This window comes from Lacerta agilis, chromosome 12 (assembly GCF_009819535.1).
Source record: "Lacerta agilis isolate rLacAgi1 chromosome 12, rLacAgi1.pri, whole genome shotgun sequence".
NCBI lineage: Eukaryota > Metazoa > Chordata > Lepidosauria > Squamata > Lacertidae > Lacerta > Lacerta agilis.
Genome location: NC_046323.1, coordinates 12,819,911 through 12,843,961, shown reverse-complemented (window position 1 = coordinate 12,843,961; position 24,051 = coordinate 12,819,911). Strand labels below are relative to the sequence as shown.

Sequence of the window (24,051 nt, the reverse complement as noted above, 5' to 3'; positions counted from 1 at the left end):
CCCTGGTTGTAGCTGCAACAAAGGTTATAGCATCTTTCCACACGACGCAAGAGGGACAACCCTAGACAGTTCTGCTCTCCTCGTCTCTCAAAATCTCTCCTATTAGCAATTATGATCAGCCTATTGATTCACACAATAGGGGCTTCCTGCCTTGCTTTGAGAGAATGTTTAGGGACTCGCCTATTCAAAGACGGAGGTGGCTGAATTAGAGATGCAACATTTCTGGAAATGTTGAGGCCCTGGGCAAAAGCAGAAATGGAAAGGGGTGTGGAATGAAACATACATGATACTTTCCTATCAAACCCAAACTTTACTGCTTTAACAAGATAAAATGTATCATTTAGAACGTAGTTAGCATCTAAAATGGTACTGCTTGACATGTTTATAAAATTTGAACAGCAATCCTATGCACGTTAACTCAAAAGGAAGACCCACTCTTTGAGCAGAGCTTACTCCCAGGTACGCAGCCTCAAAAGTATAAAATAGATTACAGTGCAATCCTACATGATACAGTTCTACTGAGGAGTTAGCCCTACTGAGTTCAATGAGTTGTAGTATCGCCAAGCTAGAACAAAGGTTGCCAGATGAGGCAAGCAGCAATTCACAAGGAACCCAAGCCCCAGGTGCTCCTCTTGTGTAGATGGCAACAGCCTCCAGGCACAACTTCAGCACAACAGCACTCTCCCCACCTGTGATTTCTAGCAACAGGTATTCAGAGGTAGGGTGCCTCCAGCAATGGACTGCTGGGCACCTGGCTTCTGATAATGCCAAAGCTAAGTTTGGATAAATTTGAAAAGCTTTATACAATTAGTTTTCTGCTTCTCACTGCAACCGTTGTACCATTTGCAAGCAACAAATACACAAAGGATTGTGTCCTCTGTTTCCTGTTGACCCACACAGATTGGCAGGTGGAACTTTGGAGAGGCTAAATCTGGTATGTTATGGGTAGTTCTTGTTCTGGGGGATTCCATGCTTCTCATTTTGAAAAGTTATGGGTCTCAACAATCCAGTAACTTCACCAAATGAGGTAAGTTTCCAACATGAGTATCACTTCTATGAGTGGGAATTAAAATCCCCCCCCATGTGTACACAACTGTTTCGCTACACAGTATGTTCACATAACATAAAGCACTGGATAGGGATAGGATTTTCTTAAAATCTCAATATCAAGTTTATGTGCACAGATTTCCCCCCCCTTCTAATTTTCATCTTGCTCTTTAATCTTGATGGGGTTAGGTTCCTCCACCCCTGTGCTGGTCCTGCTAAAAATGCCAACAATTCTTGCCCATTATATGCATTATTATATGTATATTCCCTCCAGATTTCCTAAAGCAAGCAGTACATAAATAGGTACAATTATGCATATAACCATATGAAATACATATGCATTAATTTACTTATAAAATTATGATGAAGTATACTGAAGCATAGAGATTGACTCTTTTATGTACATCATACTTTGATATACATTATTTTCTTTTGGCATATTATTAGTTGGGCTTGGCTTGGGCATAAGTGGGTGCTCAAGGCAAGAGGCAGTCCAAGACGAGCAAAACTGAATGGGGTTGGAACTGCCCAAATTAGTGTATAAAACCATTTAAAAACATTCCTCCATTCTTAGCGCTGAGTGGTGTGGGTTTCTACAGTGCATATTGGCCAGCAGACCTATGCATTTTCATGTGTGATGGGGCACAGGTATGATGAATTTCTAACATGGAAGTAATAAAAGGCATTGTTAGGTTTCCTATTTGTACGGTCACAAAAACTTAATCGGCATACGATCTCTGAGCAGTAGTAAGAAAGCCTTACATGTGAGTCCACAAGTTATTAGCCTATGCATGGTTCTACTAAACTCTCTGCCTACATATACCTCTATCAATCACTTGTGTCATACTGAGAACCTCAAAAGGAAAAAAGAAAGAAAAGAAACCCCAGTATTTTAAATTCCCTTGCCTGGGTGAAATTTGTATTCATCACCAGTGACAAGGCTACTGACAATTAACACCTGCCTTAATGCTATTCGACATCTTTGCATAAAAACCCTTGAAATTTGTACTCCACTTCCTATTTTGTTTTTAAAATGGTAAACCTGAGTTACATCTACCCCAGTGACAGCTTTTGCTTTATCTTATTGGGGTACGCAGCCTTTCCTAACAGCAAGAATCATATTGGAGTACACCAAAATTACAGAGCGCCAGCATGTTAAGAGCACAGGTCACTGAATTAAGACTGGTATATTCACATCCATTAAAAAACGTTCAAAAAGATATACACAACATACACAATTTATACATAAGTAAACAGCGTATAAGCCTTGCTTCAGGAATATTTGTAGCCCCCTTCACCGTCAAATGCCACATACAGCTGTGTCCTGTGAGCCGGCTTCTATACTTACATCATTCTTACTCCTCAGGAGATTTACATCTTCACATATTTGCAAGAGAAAACCAATGGAGAAACCTCATTTTAATCATCGCTGTCACTTCCAGATTCACTCAACTGCAAGTCATTTCCTGTTTTTAAAAAGAGGAAGTTAGAATGACTCGTTGGCTGTGATCTACATTGAAGAATTGCTGTATTTGACCTCAAATATACTAGGGAGAAAAATAGGGCGTTAGGCTGAAACACACTATTCCTGGGTCATAAATATATTTATTCTAATGGAATTTATGTACACGACTGCCACTGTCGTTGACCTCTGCTCAGCATTCACTGGCTTAAGATTCACCAGGAGTCTGCAGGTGGCAGTGACTCATCTGCCCTGCAAACTGGTAGCTTTCAATCTACTTGCCTATTGGCTTCATGTAGCGTTTAACATTTAAAAAAGAATAAACTCATTTGTCTCATCGCAGACTTGGCCCAGCAGATGACAGACTGGAACAGCAGCACCCATTTTCTGCAGCAATTGCTGGCACCAGTTTCATTCACAGCTGGAAGAGTTTAGACCGAGTCTGCTTTGCGTTCATATGACGCCAAGTTGTGAAATCATACCACTATTTGCAGAGGGGCCATGAAATCTATGTAAATTCTTAATTATTAAGCATTTACTTATTTATTTTTTAAAAGCAGCACTTGGGCACCATAAAAGAGGCAGGAAGTGGTTAATTATTTCTATCCACTCACACCCCTAACATTCAGCTCAGTAAAGTCAATGGGCTGCCAGGGGACTTCTGAACTAAGCCTCTTTACAACATGAATGAATGAAACAGAAACAAACCTGTTAAAAACCCAAAGACCTCCATCTGTGTAGTTCATGCTTGACGACTTGCTGAATGATCTGCATTCAACTGTGGGCTAAATACACACCCATACATGTAACTGAACCAGACACCATGTTTTATTTAAAAAACAGAAACGCTAGCTTCAGGAGAGAGGAATTTAAAAAGAAAGAAGGAAATTATGAGAAGGGAAAGGGCTGGGTACCACATCCCCTTCTCTCCCAAAGCCGCTTTTTAAAAAGCCAGCACTGGGTCTCAGTTACACATCTGTGTGTCTAATGTGTATTTAGACCCTTAGAAAGTGCATGTGCTGTAATAAATACATACAGAAGACAAGAAACTTACTGAGCGTGCTCATGAGCTGATTGCTTCCTTGTGGCCTGCTGGTTCCGTTGGCAACAGAGTTCTTGTTGTTACCCGGCTGGGAAGGGGAAGGGTGTGCAGCGACATCCCCATCGCTGCTCGAGGTTTCATCATCGCTCCCAGAAGAGCTCTCTGAATCCGACGAGCTGCTTCCGCTGCTGCTACTCATCTGCTCAATTATTTCAACCTCGGCTCTCAACTCTGGAAAAAAGGGACGTTTGCGAGGAGGTCAATAAATGATTCCACGGGCCGTCGGCGCAGACGGCCAAACCAAACCATAGCAGATCGTTGAGATCTGCCCACCAAAATCTAAAAGCATTTTAGATGTTGTGAAGATCTTGGTGCAGAATGTGGCTGCCAGCACTCTGGCTTGCACCGAAGGACTTAACACATGTCACAACCCTTCTTTAAGCATTATGTTTGCTGCCTATTTGCTTCCAAGCCCAATTTTAGATGTTTATCTTACCTTTAAGCCTTTAAGAATCAAATACCTGAAGGAGTGCCTTTTCCCATATCAGGCAGCTCCTTTCTTAAGATTTTCTGTAAAGGCCTTTCTCCAAGTACTGACTTTAGCAGAGGTATGTGTTATGCATAAACAGAGGGCCTTTTCTGTGGTGACTCCTCTCACAGACATTGCATTTTTTCAGCACAATGCTAGCTAGCTGTTTCCTGTTTGCCCATGCACTTTTGATGACATGTATACTCAGAAGTAACTCCAAGTAAACCGCATGAGGCTTACTCTCAGGTAAGAGAAGCTAAGATTGCTGCCTTTAGGATTACAGCCTTAGTCATAATGTTTAATTAACCTGTTTGTGCTGTAAATTGTTTATACAAATCTTATCAGCTTTATTGTTGTATTTATGTATGTATGTATGTAAAGGTTTTGTTTACACCTTTGTACACTACCTTGGAATCTTTTTAATGAAGAGCAGTTAACAAAAAAATGCAATATTTTTTTTTGAAAATATTGGGGTATACCAGAATATGATAGTCTGCCAACCATTGATTCGAAAAATATATTAGAAAAGAAATGTATTACACATGATAGCTCTTTCCCTTCATTGCAAAAAGATGGACTAGGCAAGTATTTCAACTCAACATTTCTATGGGATTCTAACATATCTGTCGTCTACTTACCTAATTGTTTTACTCTGACAAATACTCCAGTGTATCAGGGAATTTGAATTCTTATGTAATGGGGAGTCTAAAATAGGATTATATACTTTTTCCAGTGTCTGTAGTTCAAAGAAGAGTGAACTGCATTTTGTTTTGCTCTGAGCACTTAAACTGGCTTACTAAGAAGGGCTTGTCTTTGGAAACGCCGATTGACCTGAAATACTAATGAGACTTAGATTTTACCACAGCCTGGCCACTAGTTTCACACTGACAATATTTGTTGCTAGATAGGCAAATCAGTAACAGAAGCTTCAATGCGCAGCTATAGATATTTTGAGTGAAACCAATACAATAAATTAGCATTTTTATTTGTTATTTTTAAACCCCTGAAATATAGGTGATGTATCATGACAACAGCACAAAATTTTATTTGGAAGGCTACTATTTAGGGGCAAACATACAGCGATCATTTTATTGTCAATATTCTACCAAGCTTTTGAGTTTTGCAAGACATTTTATACCTTATTTCAGACACAACTGAAATTCAGTGCCTTTTAAACTTTTTGCAGAATTAACTTTACACAACGCATATTTTTAAAAGGTAGATGATCATTTTTAAACCAGTGCAGAACATGTAACCCAATTATTCTGTAGACAAACAGAAGAGAAATCACTGGACCCACCTTCATCCACTTTATGCAAGGACTTCAAAGTTCTGTAGACTAAGAAATGCAACTTTGGCCTCTCCACTTTGGAGCCAGGCCCCCTGATGCCAATTTTTAGCTGAAAAGAAATTGCTGCGGTAAGGTCTACTGTGGATGCTGTCACATTATTCAGAGTGAGAAACAAATCAATTTCCACAAATTTGTCTAAAAAAGATTAAGGAAAACTGGATTCATAGAAAATCCATAGAGAATTCTCAAGTATTTATACAAAACCATCATGATTTCCATACCTCTCTTAATGTCATCCAGCTGAGGCTCTGGTGAAGGATTGTCTTTCAGTGGGGAGGTCTTGGGACCCGCTGCTGGTTTTGTAGGAGCTCTGAACTGGGTAGAGGAAGGTTGTGAGGCTCGGGCCGATTGCTGTTCTATCCGGGCCTGGATTTTGCTGCTTCCTTCAGCTCTGGAACAGGATTTTGAACACACAGATACAATCACACCTCAAACACAACACCTATGCATCTTCTCAACTCCCTCCCCCCCCTCTTCCATCCTTTCCAAAATGTCTGAAAAATCCCAAATTCTATCAGGATTGTGTAAAATCAGTAACTGTACAATCCAAGCAAATTTAAGCACTTTCAGGGAGAGAATGAGACATAAGCACTTGCTCAAATCTACTTAGGAAATAAATGGTCCTTTAAAAAGCGAAGAAACGAAACGGAACACTGTCCGGATATAACATTTCCCTCTAGTAATTTCAAAAGGCCCCCCTATCTATGGAATGGATCAAATTCAAATATGCAGCAATAGCAAATGACATGGCTCCTTTTTAGGCTGTACCACTTTGAGGATTGTATATATCACAGGTAGGCAACTTGCAGCCCACACTTCATTTTCTGTAGCCCTCAACTCCTGAAGCTGATCAGTTCCAGTATCTAATCAGAATCCCTCCCTCCCTGTTCTTTTCTTGGCTTTTGAAGTGTGCTCCTTACCTTCTATTTCATTTCAGAACAAAGCTGCAGTTTTTTTAAAAAAATTGATCAGTAAAAACTGATTTTTAAAAAAAAACCATTTTCCCTGGTTGTACGCCTTGGGGAAAATAGCTTTTTCCACAGCTTCTGCTTTGTGTGTGTGTGTCACACTAAAGTAAGAAAGGAATTACTTTCATTTGTTTTCCATAACAGTAGTTGCAGTGGGTCCCATATGGACTATCCATTTAAAGCAGTATCATACCACTTAAAAGTCAAGGCTTTCCTCAAAGAATCCTAGGAACCAGTTTGTTAAGAGTGCTGACAGATGTTAGACCCCTATTCCCCTCACACAGCTACAGTTCCCAGAGTGGTTTAACAGTTAATCGCTCTTCCCAGGAAACCCTTGAGAGCTGTACCCCCATGAGGAGAATAGGGGTCTCCTAACAACTTGGAGCACCCTTAACAAACTGCCTACCTCTAGTGCAGAGGAATACTGTTCCAGGTTTAAAAATTCCCTGTACATGTCAGAAACCAGGGTTCTTGCCTTCTCTCTGAGATGCTGGTGTTACATTTTATTTATATATGCATTTTATTTATATACCACTTAATAACAAACAAGCACCACGTATATATATTGTAATATATACTCATCAAAATATTATATTAAAAAAGAAAAGTAATCACAGCCAAGGGTTTGAAATATGCCACCTGCAGTGAGAGATAGGGCTATGCCGTGTGTTGTTTTCTCCAAATTAGTGGCCCTGTGTGTTTGTGCCAACCATTTTTACCGTGTCTTCTTGACTTGGATGCTGCTGCTTAGCTTTTCGAGCACATACTCCCCAGTATCGTGATTGATAATAAGTACACAGTCCTTTTGGTATGGTCTTTTATTTCCTTTGAACACCGTCATTGGAGGAGTAGAACCCTGGTTGTCAAGAAAAGCAGAGATTACACTGAAGTCCGAACAAGTGCACATGCTCGTGCCAAGAAAAACTGACTCCTAAAATGCTATATCTAGTCATTCGTCTTCAAGGCTGCATTTGGACGCTTTAATAGGCTACCTCTGAATATTTTCAGTTGTAATGTGGTCACTGAACTGCACTTCAACAGTTTGCCTTTATAGATGTAAGGAAAAACAAATGCCTGCATATTTAACATCTCTCTCTTCATGCTTCTTTGCGAAATGTGCAGTCTTGCAGATTTTTTTATTGTAGGCTTCGGGATACTTCTTGGTAGTTCAGTAAGGAGTCAAAGAGAAATCAGAGCTCTAGCAATGCCTGTAGGTAGAACTATTACCAGAAGCAATTCATATATACCGTATTTTTCGTGTATAAGACAATGCTTTGCTTAAAAAAAATTGGGTGTCGTCTTATACACAGATAGTGAATGCAGAGGGGGGGACGTGTGATAAATGGCAGCGGCGAGCAGGAGATTGGCAGCAGCCGCGGCAACTGGGCAGGCGATTGGCAGCTGTGGTGAGGCGGGCAGGTGATTGGCGGCTGCGGCAAGTGGGCGGGCGGCCTGTTAGTGGCGGCAAGCAGGCAGACAATTGGTGGCTGCAGCAAGGTGTGCGATCAACAGTGGCTGTGGCAAGTGGTTGGCAATGGAGGGGAGGCAGGTGAGCGATTGGCGGAAGTGACCTCCCCCACCCCCCAAAAAAGCTAAACAACTTAATTTCTTAATTTTGGGTTTAAAAAAAATAGGGGTCGTCTTATACATGGGATTGTCTTATACACAGAAAAATACGGTAACATCAATATATCATTTATATCCAATGGTGATCTGCGTTTTTAAAGGCAATGACCTAATCACATATATGTAAAAGAAGATTCTACAAAACTCAGTCAGAAGAGACTTTGAAATGCAGGTTCCAGGCATACACTGAAGTTTATCTAGAACTAAAATAATAAACATAGGCTATGAAAGAAGGGGTCCACAATCATAGAAGTAAAATATACATAGAAAGAGGCCACCTGGGGAGGGGAGGGGGATAGAAACACACACACAATTTTAGAATAGGCATATACTCATATTCCAGACCAGGGGTCAGCAAACATTTTCAGCAGGGGGCCGGTCCACTGTCCCTCAGACATTGTGGGGGGCCGGATTATATTTTGAAAAAAATAATGAATGAATTCCTGCGCTCCACAAATAACGCAGAGATGCATTTTAAATAAAAGGACACATTCTACTCATGTAAAAACACGCTGATCTGGATTTAGAAGGCGATTGGGCCGCATCCAGCCCCCGGGCCTTAGTTTGGGGACCCCTGTCCCAGACATACTACATTATTGGTGTTAGATAACGCAACTTAGAACAGGTAAAGCTGGCATCTTCTATTAAATCACCACTAGCTGTTACTGGGTTCTTTTGGAAAAATGCATACAGTCGTCTTCTTCTTGGACACAAATTTAATACTGTAGTTCAGAGCAAAAAAGCATAGCTGGGGGAAAGGAGGAGCAAAAATGGGACACACAGTAAACTTACTGGGATGTGTGGTAATGTAATTGTGACTTCGTCTCCTTTGCCAACTTGAAGCTCCCCTTCACAAGATGTATCGATAGATGCTGGTTTGAAGTCATCTAGAGAGAACAATAGTTAATATTAAATATCTATTGGGCTTTAAAGGATTCCTGATTAACATCCATCTGGGGCAATTTCACCCCCTCTTTGCTATTACTGATGAAATGTATTATTGTGGTGGATATAAAGGGAATAAGGGAACCGTGAAGGGTAGCTTAAAAGCTTTAGAAAACCCCAACAGTTACTGCATCAGAATGTTTTGTTTTGTTAAAAGCTCCCCCCCCCAGTCATTTTGCATAATCTACAAAGCTCCCTTTTGCTGGTGCCCCAAGAAAAAATTAATTCTCCACCCACCCAGCAGCAAATCATCATGCTATAACACACTTTTAAATAAACCTTCCAAACTTCAAAAGTAGTTTTTCAAGTGTCCTGTCTGGGTGTCTGCTGTTAAAGAAATGCCTCTTGTCTCTTTCAACAGTAATGTGATATGCTAGGAAGTTTCAATTACTTAATTTATTCACGTCAAAAAAGTTGCTACTGTAATAGAACCAGTAAAAAAAAAGTGGGGGAATAGCACTACCTACTTACTTTGGGCAACCAACAAGTGGTCCTAACCAAGCAGCCAAATGACTACCTGCTGCATGTTTCACGGCTGGAAAAAGATGTATCCATTATCAATTTTGGAAATGCTGTTAAAAACTTGCTAGCAAGATTCCTCTGGCTAAGAAAAATTGTATTTTTTTAACTGACAAAGGCTCTGTGCTTTTTAACATCTCCTTGTAGGGTTCCCAACTTAAATGAAAGGCGAAGGCCTGGCCTGTACCTCTAACACAGCTTGATGTGCAGAAATCTTCAGCTGGAGCATTTCAAGGTATGGAAAAAACACGATGCCCTGATCTTTGCAACCTACTGTTAACAGCAGAAAGAGTTGGCAACCCCTGGTTGCTCGCTGTGCCTCCTATTAAGGACACATACCCTATTGTCTGCAGAAATAGCTGGCAACCCTCCCAAGCATTCATCATGGGGCACAGATGATAAATAGGCTTTGACCACAGGCAGTTGGCCCAATCCAAATCTGTCCCCGATTGTGCACAGAAAGGGTTGCCAGCTTCTTAACTTGCTCCTGTCTCGGCCCATTTAACAACTGTTTGATTCCATAGCAGTTAGTCGGGGATTGTGTTTAGTTCCAGGACACAGGAAGCTTTCCCTCCTGATGTCTGCATCTCAAACTCTGAAGGAACGGTTATAGGAAGGGTTTGTGTTCTAGCCATGCTATGGCCAACAAACAATATGTGTAAAGAGTACGAAAGACAGTTAGTTAACTCTGCCCCCCAACAAGAAGTAGGGACTGCCAGTTTGTCGCCCCTGTGACCATGGGCATAACCAGGATATGTGTTTGGGGGGGACATGACACCCACCTGTCATCAACCTCTGTCTAACTCTGTCTCCAGCAGTTTTTGGACTACAACTCCCATCATCCCTAGCTAGCATGACTAGTGGTCAGGGATGATGGGAATTGTAGTTCAAAAAACGCAAGAGACCTATGTTTGGAAAACACTAGTCTAGCAGCTTTGGAATGAAATGTCTAAACAACAGTTGTTGCAAATCACTTTCTTTTGACCCCAAGCGCTCTAAGAAAAAGCTGTCAAAATCCTTCTACAATTTCTACTTTTACTTAAGTATTTTTACAGTATTATTTCCTGGATGCCTATGACCCTAACACACACACACACATACAGAAATTTAGCAGGCGAGTGATGCTCCTGCAACTGCATCTCCTTAATACTAATAATATTAATAATAATTTTATTATTTATACCGTGTCCATCTGGCTGGGTTTCCCCAGTCACTCTGGGCGGCTTACAGCATATATAAAAACATAGTAAAACATCAAACATTGAAAACTTCCCGATACAGGGCTGCCTTCAGATGTCTTCTAAAAGTTGTGTAGTTTCCTATGGAGAAAAGCTTCTCTTGATGCTTTTCTGGCTAAGCAGCTGCTCTTAAGGGCACAGGAAGACCAGGACCAGTTAAGGAACAGAACAGAACAGAAATACTGAGAACTGAAAACAGGGAGGGAGGAGGAGATGCTGCGATGGCTTTTCTGAACTCCCAAAAGCACTTCATGGTGCAATCCTGTGCATGCCTAGTACTGAGAAGGTCAACCCAACCAAATTCAGTATTATTATTGTTGTTTGTTGTTGTTGTTGTATGACCCCACCAAATTTAGTGGATTATTTATATTGCTGCTATTACTACTACTACTACTACTACTACTATTACTATTATTACTACTACCACCACCTTAAATTCCCTCCCTTCAGATGTCAAGGAAACATCTGACTTCGAGAAGACATCTGAAGGCAACCTTGTTTGGGGAAGTTTTCAAAGATGGGTGTTTCTATTACATTTTTAGGTATGTTGCAAGCCACCCAAAGTGGCTGGGGAAACACAGCCAGATGGGCGGGGTATAAATAACAAAAGTATTAATTATTATTATAATAATTAATATCAGTATACCCAGGGCTGGATCTAGGTTTCATGAGGCCCTAAGCTACTGACGGTAATGGGGCACTTTATATGTCCTGCTGTCCTTTTGTCAACGATAGATTGTCACTGTTTTTGTGTTGAATATATGCTATGTGTTAATTTATGGACCTAATAGGCATCTAAAGCCATTTGCACATGTCGCAATGCAACCAGTCCATGCTGAATGTAGGCACCCTATATATAGAAATGAGCAAACCAGTGATGTTTTAGGGAGCAGGCTAGCAGGTGGTGCTCATTACTTACATCATGGGAGCCTACACAACACAAAACACTATTGCTGTATGTGGGTTTTATTTTATTTGTTTTTTTATCTTATATTTTTGGAGTTTTTTCCCTTTAATTTTTTGGGGGGCCCGCAAGAGAGTGGGGCCCTAAGCTGTAGCTTGTTTAGTTTATACGTAAATCCGGCACTGAGTATACCGGCCTATACCCTCGACCCTCAGCCCCCTCCACTAGGACTAAGCCCCCCTGGCCCGTCCTGAGAGAAGGAAGGGCTGCCATTCCCCATCGGGCTCCCGCTCGCTTTCCCCGGAGTCGGCCCGGTTGGGCTTGCTCGCGAGTAGGCCTTTTGTCCTCAGGAGCCGCTTCCCTGGGGCCCGAGTGGCTTTGGGCGACCGTCCGTGTCCCCCCCCCCTCGGCTCCCCCTCACTCACAGCGGATGGTGTGGAAGGAGGCCTTGGGGTGCCTCTCGAAGCTCTCGCCCAGCTGCAGCGGGTGCTCGTCCTTGTCCAGCAGCGGGTTCGCCGAGCCGTTCATGGCCGCCGAGCGAAAAAGCAAGCGCGGCGGCTCCTTCCCCGACACCCACCGCCGGCAACAACGACGACCAGGCCCGCCCGGGCCCTTTCGCTTCTTCTCCTCCTGTCCTCCCTTCCGGGCTGCCAGGCGGCGGCGTGTGACCGGGAAAGCGCTCCGTGCCTGAGGGGAGAGAGAAGGTAGGCCTCAACCACCGCTAGGCCCAGCACAGGCCGCGCTCCCTCGTGGCCGCCGAAGCCCCCGAGAGACGCTTAGGGGGGGGGGGAGGAACGCTGCCTTTGAGCATGTTCAGAGTGCCACGGGCTTCAGCAATTATTATTATTTTGCGCCCTTACGGCTCTGGGAACACGCGGCCTCGGAGCACGACCAGAGCGCCGCGGACTTCGGAAATTATTATTATCTTGCGCCCTTAAGGCTCGGGGAGGAACGCGGCCTCGGAGCATGTCTAGAGCGCCGCAGGCTTCAGAAATTATTCGTATTTTGCGCCCTTATGGCTTGGGGAGGAACGTGGCCTCTGAGCACGTCCAGAGTGCCACGGGCTTCAGAAATTATTCGTATTTTGCGCCCTTATGGCTTGGGGAGGAACGTGGCCTCTGAGCACGTCCAGAGTGCCACGGGCTTCAGAAATTATTCGTATTTTGCGCCCTTATGGCTTGGGGAGGAACGTGGCCTCTGAGCACGTCCAGAGTGCCACGGGCTTCAGAAATTATTCGTATTTTGCGCCCTTATGGCTTGGGGAGGAACGTGGCCTCTGAGCACGTCCAGAGTGCCATGGGCTTCAGAAATTATTCTTATTTTGCGCCGTTATGGCTTGGGGAGGAACGTAGCCTCTGAGCACGTCCAGAGTGCCGCGGGCTTCAGAAATTATTCGTATTTTGCGCCCTTATGGCTTGGGGAGGAACGTGACCTCTGAGCACGTCCAGAGTGCCACGGGCTTCAGAAATTATTCGTATTTTGCGCCCTTATGGCTTGGGGAGGAACGTGGCCTCTGAGCACGTCCAGAGTGCCATGGGCTTCAGAAATTATTCTTATTTTGCGCCGTTATGGCTTGGGGAGGAACGTAGCCTCTGAGCACGTCCAGAGTGCCAGGGGCTTCAGAAATTATTCTTATTTTGCGCCCTTACGGCTCTGCGCCCCTGGGGGGGACCTTCCGCAGCGCTGCTTGGACCCCTGACGGTAGTTCATTGGGTGACACTCAACACCCAAGGAGATGGGGGGTAAAAAACGCATTAATGAAGCTGCCTAATTGGGCCCCTCTGTCATGGATGCTTCAGTTGAGATGCCTGCCTTGCTGTGGGTCAAACTAGATGACCCTTGGGAGTCCCTTCCAGCTCTACGATTCGGTGACTATAGCAGCTCGGGATTGAAATTGGGATGTGTTTTCCTGTGAAGTGGACTGCAAATGGAGAATGGGTCTAGGAGACCACTGTAAGCAGATGAAAACATTAGCAGGATTTTAACAACACTTGTAATGTAGCGAATATCGTGGACAATTTGGAAAGATACAAAATATGTGTTATGAAATAATATGCAGTTGAGAGGGTGTACAATAGGACCCACGGAGTGGGAGGTGGCCCCAACAACATCAAACATACCATCTCAGGACTATTTAATTGCTCATCTTCTAACATTGTGTATGCCATCCAATGCCAACAGTGCCCTTCAGCTCTCTATATTGGACAAACAGGCCAAACCCTACGCCAAAGGATAAATGGACATAAATCTGATAGCAGGAATCACAAGACGGAGAAACCAGTAGGAGAACACTTCGGTCTCCCTGGACATTCTATACAAGATCTCAAAGTAGCTGTCTTACTACTACAAAGGAATTTCAGAAATAGACTGGAAAGAGAAGTTGCTGAATTGCAACTAATTACCAAACTTAAAACCATGGAGAGACCTGGTCTGAACAAACACATTGGATTCTTATCTCATTATACATGACAAAACTATCTTTAGCCATCTCACCCATTGCTTTTTCCTATAAGACCAATTGCAGTCGTTAACAGTCTTCAAACAGGTTTTCCACACCTATCAGCCAATCACCCATTCCCACCACCCTTCTGAGTAATACCCCTCCCCACCCTCTCACTATATATAAGGGTCTGGTGACTTCTGTTTCAGTGTATCTGAAGAAGTATGCATGCACACAAAAGCTCATACCAAGAACAAACTTAGTTGGTCTCTAAGGTGCTACACTGCAGCTAGCCAGCTCCCTCTGGTGTTACTGTAAAATACGCATGCCCACCCACCAAATCCTTAAAAACTTGTTATCTCATTTGCTACCATAAGTACTGTGGCTCTGATGGACTTCTTCTATGTACTCTTCCTTTACATTCCTAGATCAAGGAAAAAATTATTTTATCATCTGGTCTGCTAGGTGTAGTAGTAGGAGAGAGAGAGAGAGAGAGCATCTTCCAGGTGTGTCAAGCACCTGGATCTTCAGTTTCATAGGAAAGTTGGGAAACTGCATTCAGATGATAGGAAAACAGTGAGATTATGTGGGTATGAAACATCAGACATTAAAAACTTCAGCTGCCTTCAGATGTCTTCTAAAAGTTGTACACCAATCTATCCTGGTAGGGATAGATTTCTTCTTGAACCTTGGCAGGGTTCTCAGAGCTCGTTCTTTCTATCTAAAAAAATAAAATAAAAATTCAACTACATTTTCCAAAGGTGATGTTAGAGGAAAACCACACATTTCAAGGGCCCCTTTATCGTTTTGTAACATGTCCAGCAAAAGATGAAAAATGCTAACCTTGTCTTTATTGTCCTTCTCAGTCTAGTTCTTTTCCGAACAGACAATTGCGGTAGTTGAAGAATAAAGCAACTCTGAATCTCCAGGGTCCTCCTTAATTAAGATGACCGACTCCAGGCCTCTGCAAGGTGAATCGTCTGTTGCTCAGCTTGATGTAACCATCTCAGCTTGTGAAGACGGGGCATTCCAAAAGAGAGGGCACAAAGCAAGAATTCTTAGCCCCGAAGAAGCCGAAAAACTGGCCAAAGAACAGGTCTTTGTCTCTGACTTCAAACAACAGAAACTAGAGAAGGAAGCACAGAAGAACTGGGATCTGTTTTACAAAAGAAACAGCACCAACTTTTTCAAGGACAGGCACTGGACAACTAGAGAGTTTGAAGAATTAAAAGCATGCCGTGAAGTGAGTGTCATTATGCATGCGAGAGCATCAGAGGGAAAGCAAGAGCTACAGTAGAAATGTATTTTTAGTGAGCTGGAAAGCCCTAGCCAATCTTTGTTCCATCTTAATTTATGTAAAATTTTGCTTGAATGCAATGGGTACATAGATGCACCTTGCTGTTTCCATGATGCTGCCTGGGCAGTTACTATTGTAAAACTTGATTTGGCAACTCCTCAGATATTTTTTGCTGATGCCAGTCAGTTACTTAGCGTGCAAAGGTCCTGCTCATATAAACAGAACTTCCCATTTCTGCGGAAATTGTACATTGCAATCCTTTGCACAAATGCTTCATTCAGCTCCAATGTCCTCCTTGCTCTAGATGGTTATGGTGTATTTTATTTAATCAGAATTACATAATATGTCATCTAACAAATCCTAGACATTGTACACTGGAGTCCCTGCAATGATTGCAGGATAAGTCAGTATTAGAATTACTCCCCCCCCCCCAAAGGAAATCAGGACAACAATAGTATTCCAGATGCCTCCAGTATAGATTAGTGAATGACCTGGAAGGATCTGATGTTGACACTAAGTAGGGATAAATCTGGTTAGTGCTTCGATGGGGGACCACTGGGAATCATAGTATTACTGTAGTAGACATAGCTTCCCATTCTACCCCCACAGAGGTGTTTTGGAGCCTAATTTGCTTGGAAGATTGTATCTGTTGGACAATGAAGACGGGATGATGATGATTTTATACCCCGCCCATCTGGCTGGGTTTCCCCAGCCATGCTGGGCTGCTTACAAGCAGATAAAAAATATAATGCATCAGAACAAATGGCAATCTGGGGGAAAACCCAGATTCCTGTTAACTCCGATTGAGCACTAAAGAGCAGTTTTTTTCCACGGAAGGGTGATGGAAGCAACAGAACAAGGGGAGGTATGGATAAGCCAGTCTGTATATACATATGTTTTCATTGTGAAATCACAGTGCATCATACAGTTTAAATCATAGTGGGAGATGATGTTCTTGTTGTGATTAGCAGTATTTATAACCTGCTCTTAATTGGATGTTTCAGTTACAGATCAGGGGGCAATACTGCTCTGTAAAAAAAATAAAAAATAAAATAAAATACAAAGTAAATATAACAATGTGTAAAAATTGCAGAATCTGTTAAAAACAGATCCAGCATATAACATAAACATATGAACAACTGCCTGGTTGCAGACTAAACTACATCACAAGAGTATTGTGACATCAGCAGTGAACAACTCCATCACTAAATAAGCTCTCTCCCTTGGTCTGCCACATAAAGAGGTCCCTCTCTGCGCCAACAAACTCCCACTCTGTTGCCCTATGAACAACTTAACGCCTGTCACCCCTGCTCTCCAACCCAAACAGGCTGTCATCCTGAATAGTTGCCTGTAAGCATCTGCAACAACAGCCTTGCACCCTGTTTTTCCGCAGTAGCAACACAGCAAATACACACACAGAAAAACGAAGCACACAGAAGAGTATTGTGCCCTCATGGAGATCCCAAAGCGATGACTACAATGAAGAGAGACGTCCCTTCCTTGGCTGTCTTCATTGTAAACGAATGATTTCCAGTGTGATAAAATTTAGCACTATAATGTGAATAATATGTGTGGACCTTGTTTCTGAAAACATTGCAGCTTTTTAATGATGCATTTCGTTCTGGAAAGATACCGGTATATCAAATGCGATTGTTTCTTTCCCAAACAGTTTGAGGATCAGAAACTCACCATCCTTGAAGCAGGCTGTGGTGTCGGGAATTGTTTGTTTCCACTTTTAGAAGAGGATTTGAATATCTTTGCTTATGCCTGTGATTTCTCTCCCCGAGCTGTGGAATATGTAAAGGTTGGTGAGATGTTTGCTTTACTCCCCCGCCCCCCGTGCAAGAGACCAGTGCCTAAATGTTCTTTGAAAAGGGAAAGTAGGAATTCCCTATTTTAAAAAAGTGAATGATAAAAGAAATGAGGAAAAGAGGGGGAGGAGGACAGATTGTGCCAAAATTTAGGGGTACCTACAAATGTTGTGTAGGGTTTAATACATGGCTGTTCCCAATTATTATTCATTTACACATTTGGTTAGGCCGATAAAGCAATTTCTTGAGAGTGACTGCTACACCAGGCTAACCAAATAAGGCTTAGCTCTCCCCACCCTTGCATTTGATTATATGGTTAGTGATGAATACTTATTCTCGAATGCTACAGTATATGGCATTGAGTCCCAGTCATGGTTTCCTTTCTTCCCTATTTCATGTTGAGATCAGCAGGCACAAACACTCCATTAAAAGTCTGTTGTTCAGTTGGAATGTTTATGCGCTATGTAAAAAAAGTAGGTGTCATATGACTGAAAATATTGAATTGGAGGCTTGAAAAGAAATCAAGTCACCTTCTTTGCAGATAGACAGGGTAGCCTGGGTAACACAAGAGGACAGGGCTCCTGCACCTTTAGTAGCTGTGTAAAAGAGAAATTTCAGCAGGTGCAGCAAAAAAAAAGTTTGAATATCTTCACAACTTCCATGGTCAACTTTGGTTAAGGCTGGCATGGCAATAGTCTCCCTTGTTTTAGCCACATGCATTTCTGCAACCATAATCAGTACATAGCAGAATGTGCTCAGATAAACAGAAGAAAAATATATATTCCTATGCTCTTTTTATCATACTGCATATTTTGACTAACCTTAACTCATGTATATCTGTGACGTTATAAGGATTAAATAAATTCCTTTCTAATATGAAAATGTCAGGGAAGAGATTGTTGCCAGGTTTCGGGATGCAGACAGGTATTTTCCAATAATTTCAAAAACCAGGGGCAAAGATGCTATCTATCCTTTTTTATTAGGTTTTTAAAGAAAAATATTTTTGGATTTTGAAGATTTATAACAATGCAGTCTAGCATATTTGAAGACAGGTTTTCAAATGATCAGTTTATTAAAAGTGACTTGTCCAAGATATCGACCATGACCCCAGGAGGCTGATGGTATGATAATTCAATGAACAGAATGGGACTTCCTTGACTATTCATGCCACAGTGATTCTGATCACTGGTAAGGCTAGTTGTTAATGAGTTCAAAAGCAGTTAGTTATCATACCTGCTGCAAAAAAAAAAAAAAAACAACCCAAGAAGACACCATAAAGAAAACCCCAGTGTAATACACAGTGGCCTTACATGTTTGGAAATTATTGTTTGGAATGATGGGCTAAAATGCTAGTTTGATTTATAAAAATCTGTTTCTCTATTTCAACACTAAATGAGTTTTGTAAGGATTATTTGATAACTATCAACCTTGGTTTTCAAACAGCTTACTTCTCAAACGTTTTGGCTCCCGAACGCCACAAACCCAGAAGTGACTATTAGGTTTGCGAACTATTTTGGGAAGCCAAATGTCTGACGGGGCTTCTGTGGCGTCTGATTGGCTGCAGTAGGTTTCTGAATGTTTTGGAAGTCGAATGGACTTCCGGAACGGATTCCATTCGACTTCCAAAGTACGACTCTACTATAATATAATGTAATGTAATATAATATAACATAATATATTATCTAAAATCTTGATTTAGTGACATGTTTGTGGTATATCTGTGCCACAAAGGGATAGAAATGATTGTTCTCCTGCTGTTTCATGCTTTCCTGGGGCACTTTTCAAAAAGTTTTCATTTCAGAAAGTGAAATTGGAGCATTTGATTGCAAATGTTTCTAAAAAAAAACCTTTTCCATTCATAGCAAAACCCTTTGTATGATGCCCAGAGATGCAAAGCATTCCAGTGTGACCTTACTAAAGATGACATTTTGGAAAATGTACCGTCAGATTCCGTGGATGTTGTGACCTTAATATTTGTGCTGTCTGCTGTTCATCCTGAGAAGATGCGTCTAGTTTTGCACAATCTTTATAAAGTAAGTAAGCTGGCATTTTAATCAATCTCCCATAAAATCATCAAACATGTCTGCTCCGAAAAGTTGCTACATGTTTGCATCCTGTGGCCTCCTTCCTCCAAAATACATTGGTGCTCAGGTGAGCTACTGAACCGCATAATGAGAAATAAAGGCATGGGTTTGCCTTGTCAGGGCTATATGTACCTTCACTAAAAAGGTAAAAACAAAATGAAATCTGGGCAGTTCAAAAGCCCTATTTTGTTTAATTTCAGCTTTGCTAGTCACTGAGGAAAGGCAATTAGATATGCAGGGCATCACTGGGGTCTAATCCCACTTCTATAATCCTTCACAGTGGTACCTTGGTACTTGAGCAGCTTAGCTCTTGAACAAATCGGCTCCCGAACGCTGCAAACCCGGAAGTAAGTTTTCCGGTTTGTGAATGTTTTTTGGAAGCCAAACGTCCGATGCAGCTTCCGCTTGAGTGCAGGAAGCTCCTGCAGCCAATCGGAATCCACGTCTTCATTTTCGAACTGTTTCGGTAGTCGAACAGACTCCCAGAACGTATTAAGTTCGAGAACCAAAGTACCACTGTACTTAGATAAAACCAGTGCTTTTTTACTAAAAAAAATGTTTAGGGGTACTCTCATTTTGACTCAAGAAAACCATAATTCAAATTGGGGGAAATAAATACATTAAATGGACAAAAGTACAAAGATTCACAAAATGTTTAGGGGGTATGCGTACCCCCTGCGTACCCCCAGGGGGGGAAAGCACTGGATAAAACTATGATTGGAGCATTCAGAGAAAAGTTTTTTTCCACGTACCTTGTAATGGTAGGAGTAAAATGACCAGTGCGTTTGATGTGCTGTAAAAATATATCTGAAACAGCTGATCCTCGTGACACAAAACATTCCATTTTCCATGTTTCTGTTTTATAATGTCCATTTTATTTTTGTGTTACTTATTTGTCAGGTATTAAAACCAGGCAAATGTGTGCTGTTCAGAGATTATGGCCTCTATGATCATGCTATGCTGCGGTTTAAGTCTGCTAACAAGCTTGGAGAAAACTTCTATGTCAGACAAGATGGAACCAGGTCCTACTTTTTCACAGATGGTGAGTCCTTCGGCTTTGTTTACACTTTGCTTCCCAGAACTATTGTATTTTTATTTCATTTCCCCCCAGTTATTTTATGAATCACTTCTTGTGAAACATCTCAAAGCGATTAACAATAAAAATGTAATCAAAGCAAATACAAAAACCATTTAAAAAAAAGAATACAAATTGGGTTTAAAATCTCCACTTGTATGGTCTTGTGGCATTCCATTAAGTATAAATCATGGGATTCAGTAGTCATTTCACATTGGTACTGTGCATGGGGCTTTATTGTGCTTCTCTAATTACTTTTCACTATTCCTAAATCCTCTTGAGTCTTTTTTTTCCATTTTACATCAAATTTCAATACCCCATTTCAACCTCCCTCCCTTTCTGTGGTTACTTATGTTTATAGTACATTTGCTGCATCTCCAAGTTAAACCTAGTTATTATTTGTCCAGAACAATCAAAATTAGTTTTATATCACTGCATATCTTTACATTAATCCTGCTAATGATTTGATCTGTTTACAATCGTTTTTAAAATATCCAATATACAATTTCCATTCTAAATTTAAAAACTGTCATCTTGATTTCTTATTCTTCCAGTAAGTTTTGCCATTTTTGTGTTTTCCAACAGTTTTAGCTGCCATTCTTCTTTGGTCAGAACACTATCTTCTTTCCATCTTTGAGCTAAAATCATTCGTGTTGCTGTTGTCACATACATAAATAAGTTTTTATATTGTTTGGGTATCTCTAGTCCTACTATTCCTAAAAGAAAAGCCTCTGGTTTCTTAGAAAAGGTTATCTTAGACTTTTTTTCAACTCATTATATATCATCTCCCAGTAGGCTTTTAGCTTCTTACAGTTCCGCTACATATGAAAAAGGTACCTTCTTTTTCTTTACACTTCCAGCATGTATTCATACATTTTTGCTAAACTGTTAGGTGTCAGGTACCATCAAGTTCTCTGAGTCTTGGTGATGTGAGTTAGAGGAGAGCATTGCAGCAAAACCCCACCAGAGCAAAACAGTAACCTTCAAACTGTACACAGATATGGGGGGGGCAGGTGTTGGGATTAGTGTTCCAGCGATGCAGATATAATGCGGTACACGGCCAATTAAGTATTGTAGAACTGCTGCTTATTCATAGAAGGCCTTAAATTAAGGTCTGATTGATGGTAAGAAGGTGTCCTTACAATTTTGGGGAGGCCACTTACCAAATTTGGATTATAATTTTGTCCGCTTAAAAGTTCAGCCAGTCACGGAGGAAAGAACAACAAACTTAATCACGACAACTGCGATTTTTTCAGCAAATGAAGTCTAGGGGCTGATGCTTGAGAACTGCCCCAACCCTCTATCTTTTGACTTTTGAAGTCTTAGTTGCCTGCTGCAAAACCTTCTCGTTACCTGGGGCTTCTAATTCTATTAAAATGCAATGGCTCTGGGCAGGGCTGGTTTGAGAAGAGGAGCCCGTGTAGTTACACACTGCCATCTCACGTTCGCGCTTCCACCTACGCACGATGACTGCTTTATCTTCCTTCTCTTCAGATTTCTTGGCTGAACTTTTCCTTTCCGTGGGGTATGAGCAGGTGGTCAATGAATACGTGCTGCGAGAGACGGTGAACAAGAAGGAAGGCCTCTGCGTGCCGAGGGTTTTTCTCCAAAGCAAATTTCGGAAGCCTCAAAGGGAGACGTGATTTTTGCTCATGGGCACCTGGACTATTTTAAGTTGGCATTTGGATGTTCCACAGAAGTGGCTTTCCTTTGGTGTTATACTAGGGTGACTGACTCTGTGCTTGCCAAAGCTGCTGTCCTGTTTTCTTCGGTGCAGGTGAATAGCCCGCGGAATAAAGGAACTGATGTGAGCAGCCACTATGTCTTGCCGTGACTCAGGTTCCCCATCCCTGTTGTAAAGCAAATACATTTTGTTTTTTAATCTTGGCATTAGATGGCGCTGTACACAAAGTTTCTGTATCATCAGTCCATGTATCCTATTGAACAATTAGAATTGCTTTCCCCCTGTAAAATGTGCCACTTAAAAAGAGATAAGAAATAAGAGGTGGAGGGGAAAGGGTAACGTTCCTGAGCACAACCTGAAGGTAAAGGTAAAGGGACCCCTGACCATTAGGACCAGTCGTGTCCGACTCTGGGGTTGCGGCGCTCATCTCGTGTTACTGGCCGAGGGAGCCGGTGTACAGCTTCCAGGTCATGTGGCCAGCATGACTAAGCTGTCTCTGGTGAACCAGAGCAGTGCACGGAAACACCGTTTACCTTCCCGCTGGAGCAATACCTATTGACGTGCTTTCAAACTGCTAGGTGGGCAGGAGCTGGGACGAAGCAATGGGAGCTCACCCCGTTGCAGGGATTTGAACCGCCAACCTTCTGATCAGCAAGCCCTAGGCTCTGTGGTTTAACCCACAGCGCCACCCGCATCCCATCAACCTGCAGGAGAGCAAGTCAAATCTCCCCTAAATTGTGTCTCTGCTTGTGATTGTTCACTTGCTCAGACTGATTAAATGTGTCTGTTGCTTCCAGTTTACAATGTCCTGAAGCAGTTTAGGAAGTCCTGTTTTCAGATGGGAAATCTGACGTTTCATTTTGTAATTGAAACAAAATAAAAAATAAAATAAAAATTCCTTCCAGTAGCACCTTAGAGACCAACCAAGTTTGTTCTTGGTATGAGCTTTCGTGTGCATGCACACTTCTTCAGATACACTGGAACGGAAGTCACCACACCCTTATATATAGTGAGCGTGTGGGGAGGGGTATTACTCAGAAGGGTGGTGGTAATGGGTGATTGGCTGATAGGTGTGGTAAATCTGTTGACGACTGTTAACGACTGCAATCATTACCATAGAGTTTGTGTAAAGTGACGCAAGCAGCATGATTGACTGGACAGTGAGCATGCACACAAGAAGTCTAGCCTCTCTCTGATGTACTAGCTTTGTAACAGGAATGGGAAGCATTAAATTGTGCTTCCGCCAAAGTGGTGCTGTCCTGGAAGAACTGCGTCAGAACTGTGGTTTCTGGGGAGCTGAAGGTCAGTTCTTATTTGACGGATTGGACAGGCTGGTGCCCCCACGTGCTCACTCCACCTTTGGGGCCAATTGAGGTTCTGCCCTGAATAAAATCTATACAGCTTGTTTACTTTCAGCACAAGAAGCTCCCAGAGGAAAGGATTCCTGCCTTTTCAAAAAAGGAACACATCTCTTGTTCCCAGTTGTGTGCCACAGTACTGAAATGGGACCACAGAAAACCACTTTGGCTGTGTGTACTTCATGGTAAAAGCCATTAAAACTCAGGACAGATGTGCTGATTTCCATTATCCATTTAAATCTTGCAAATATAGATCCAGAGGACCTATTTGCCAGGTGGGCTGGCAGCACTTTCTAATTCTCCATAACAATGCCACTAGCACATGATACCAAGTGCTCTTGTCTTTTATATGCAGGATAGGATGACGCAGGGCCTAGGAGATGCTGGCATGAAGGGCTATGAGAAACCCAGCTAGGCATACGCATGGACCAGTGTACAAATGACAAACAACTGCCGTTTCCTGTAATTCTGCCCTTCTTGCGACCTTTAAGGGTTCTGTTTGTTTTTAATAGTGCAAGCAGACTTTTAAAGCCCAAACCAGAAAGATCAAATTGCACTGATTCTGGGCAAAGACTTTTATAAACACATTAAACCTTTTAAAAATAATAACAGCATGGAATATGCTTCGCAGAAAGTGTATGGGAAAAAAAGAGAGAGACAAGCACAGCTCC

At 42.0% G+C, this 24,051-nt stretch overlaps 2 protein-coding genes across 2 annotated transcripts; one reads left to right on the top strand and one right to left on the bottom strand.

The window, feature by feature from the left end:
* Nucleotides 1-848: 848 nt before the first annotated feature.
* On the bottom strand, nucleotides 849-12,238 carry EAF1 (ELL associated factor 1). The gene is made up of 6 exons (XM_033165112.1): nucleotides 12,057-12,238; nucleotides 8,818-8,912; nucleotides 7,119-7,255; nucleotides 5,653-5,822; nucleotides 3,564-3,782; nucleotides 849-2,513 (listed from the first exon to the last, which is right to left on the bottom strand). Exons 1-6 carry the CDS (start codon nucleotides 12,157-12,159, stop codon nucleotides 2,467-2,469), a joined length of 771 nt encoding a protein of 256 aa, XP_033021003.1. The 5' UTR covers nucleotides 12,160-12,238; the 3' UTR covers nucleotides 849-2,466.
* Nucleotides 12,239-12,280: 42 nt separating this feature from the next.
* METTL6 (methyltransferase like 6) lies at nucleotides 12,281-22,156 on the top strand. Its single transcript, XM_033165111.1, has 6 exons — nucleotides 12,281-12,335; nucleotides 14,938-15,314; nucleotides 17,038-17,172; nucleotides 19,042-19,212; nucleotides 20,164-20,305; nucleotides 21,833-22,156. Exons 2-6 carry the CDS (start codon nucleotides 15,018-15,020, stop codon nucleotides 21,979-21,981), a joined length of 894 nt encoding a protein of 297 aa, XP_033021002.1. The 5' UTR covers nucleotides 12,281-12,335; nucleotides 14,938-15,017; the 3' UTR covers nucleotides 21,982-22,156.
* Nucleotides 22,157-24,051: the final 1,895 nt, after the last annotated feature.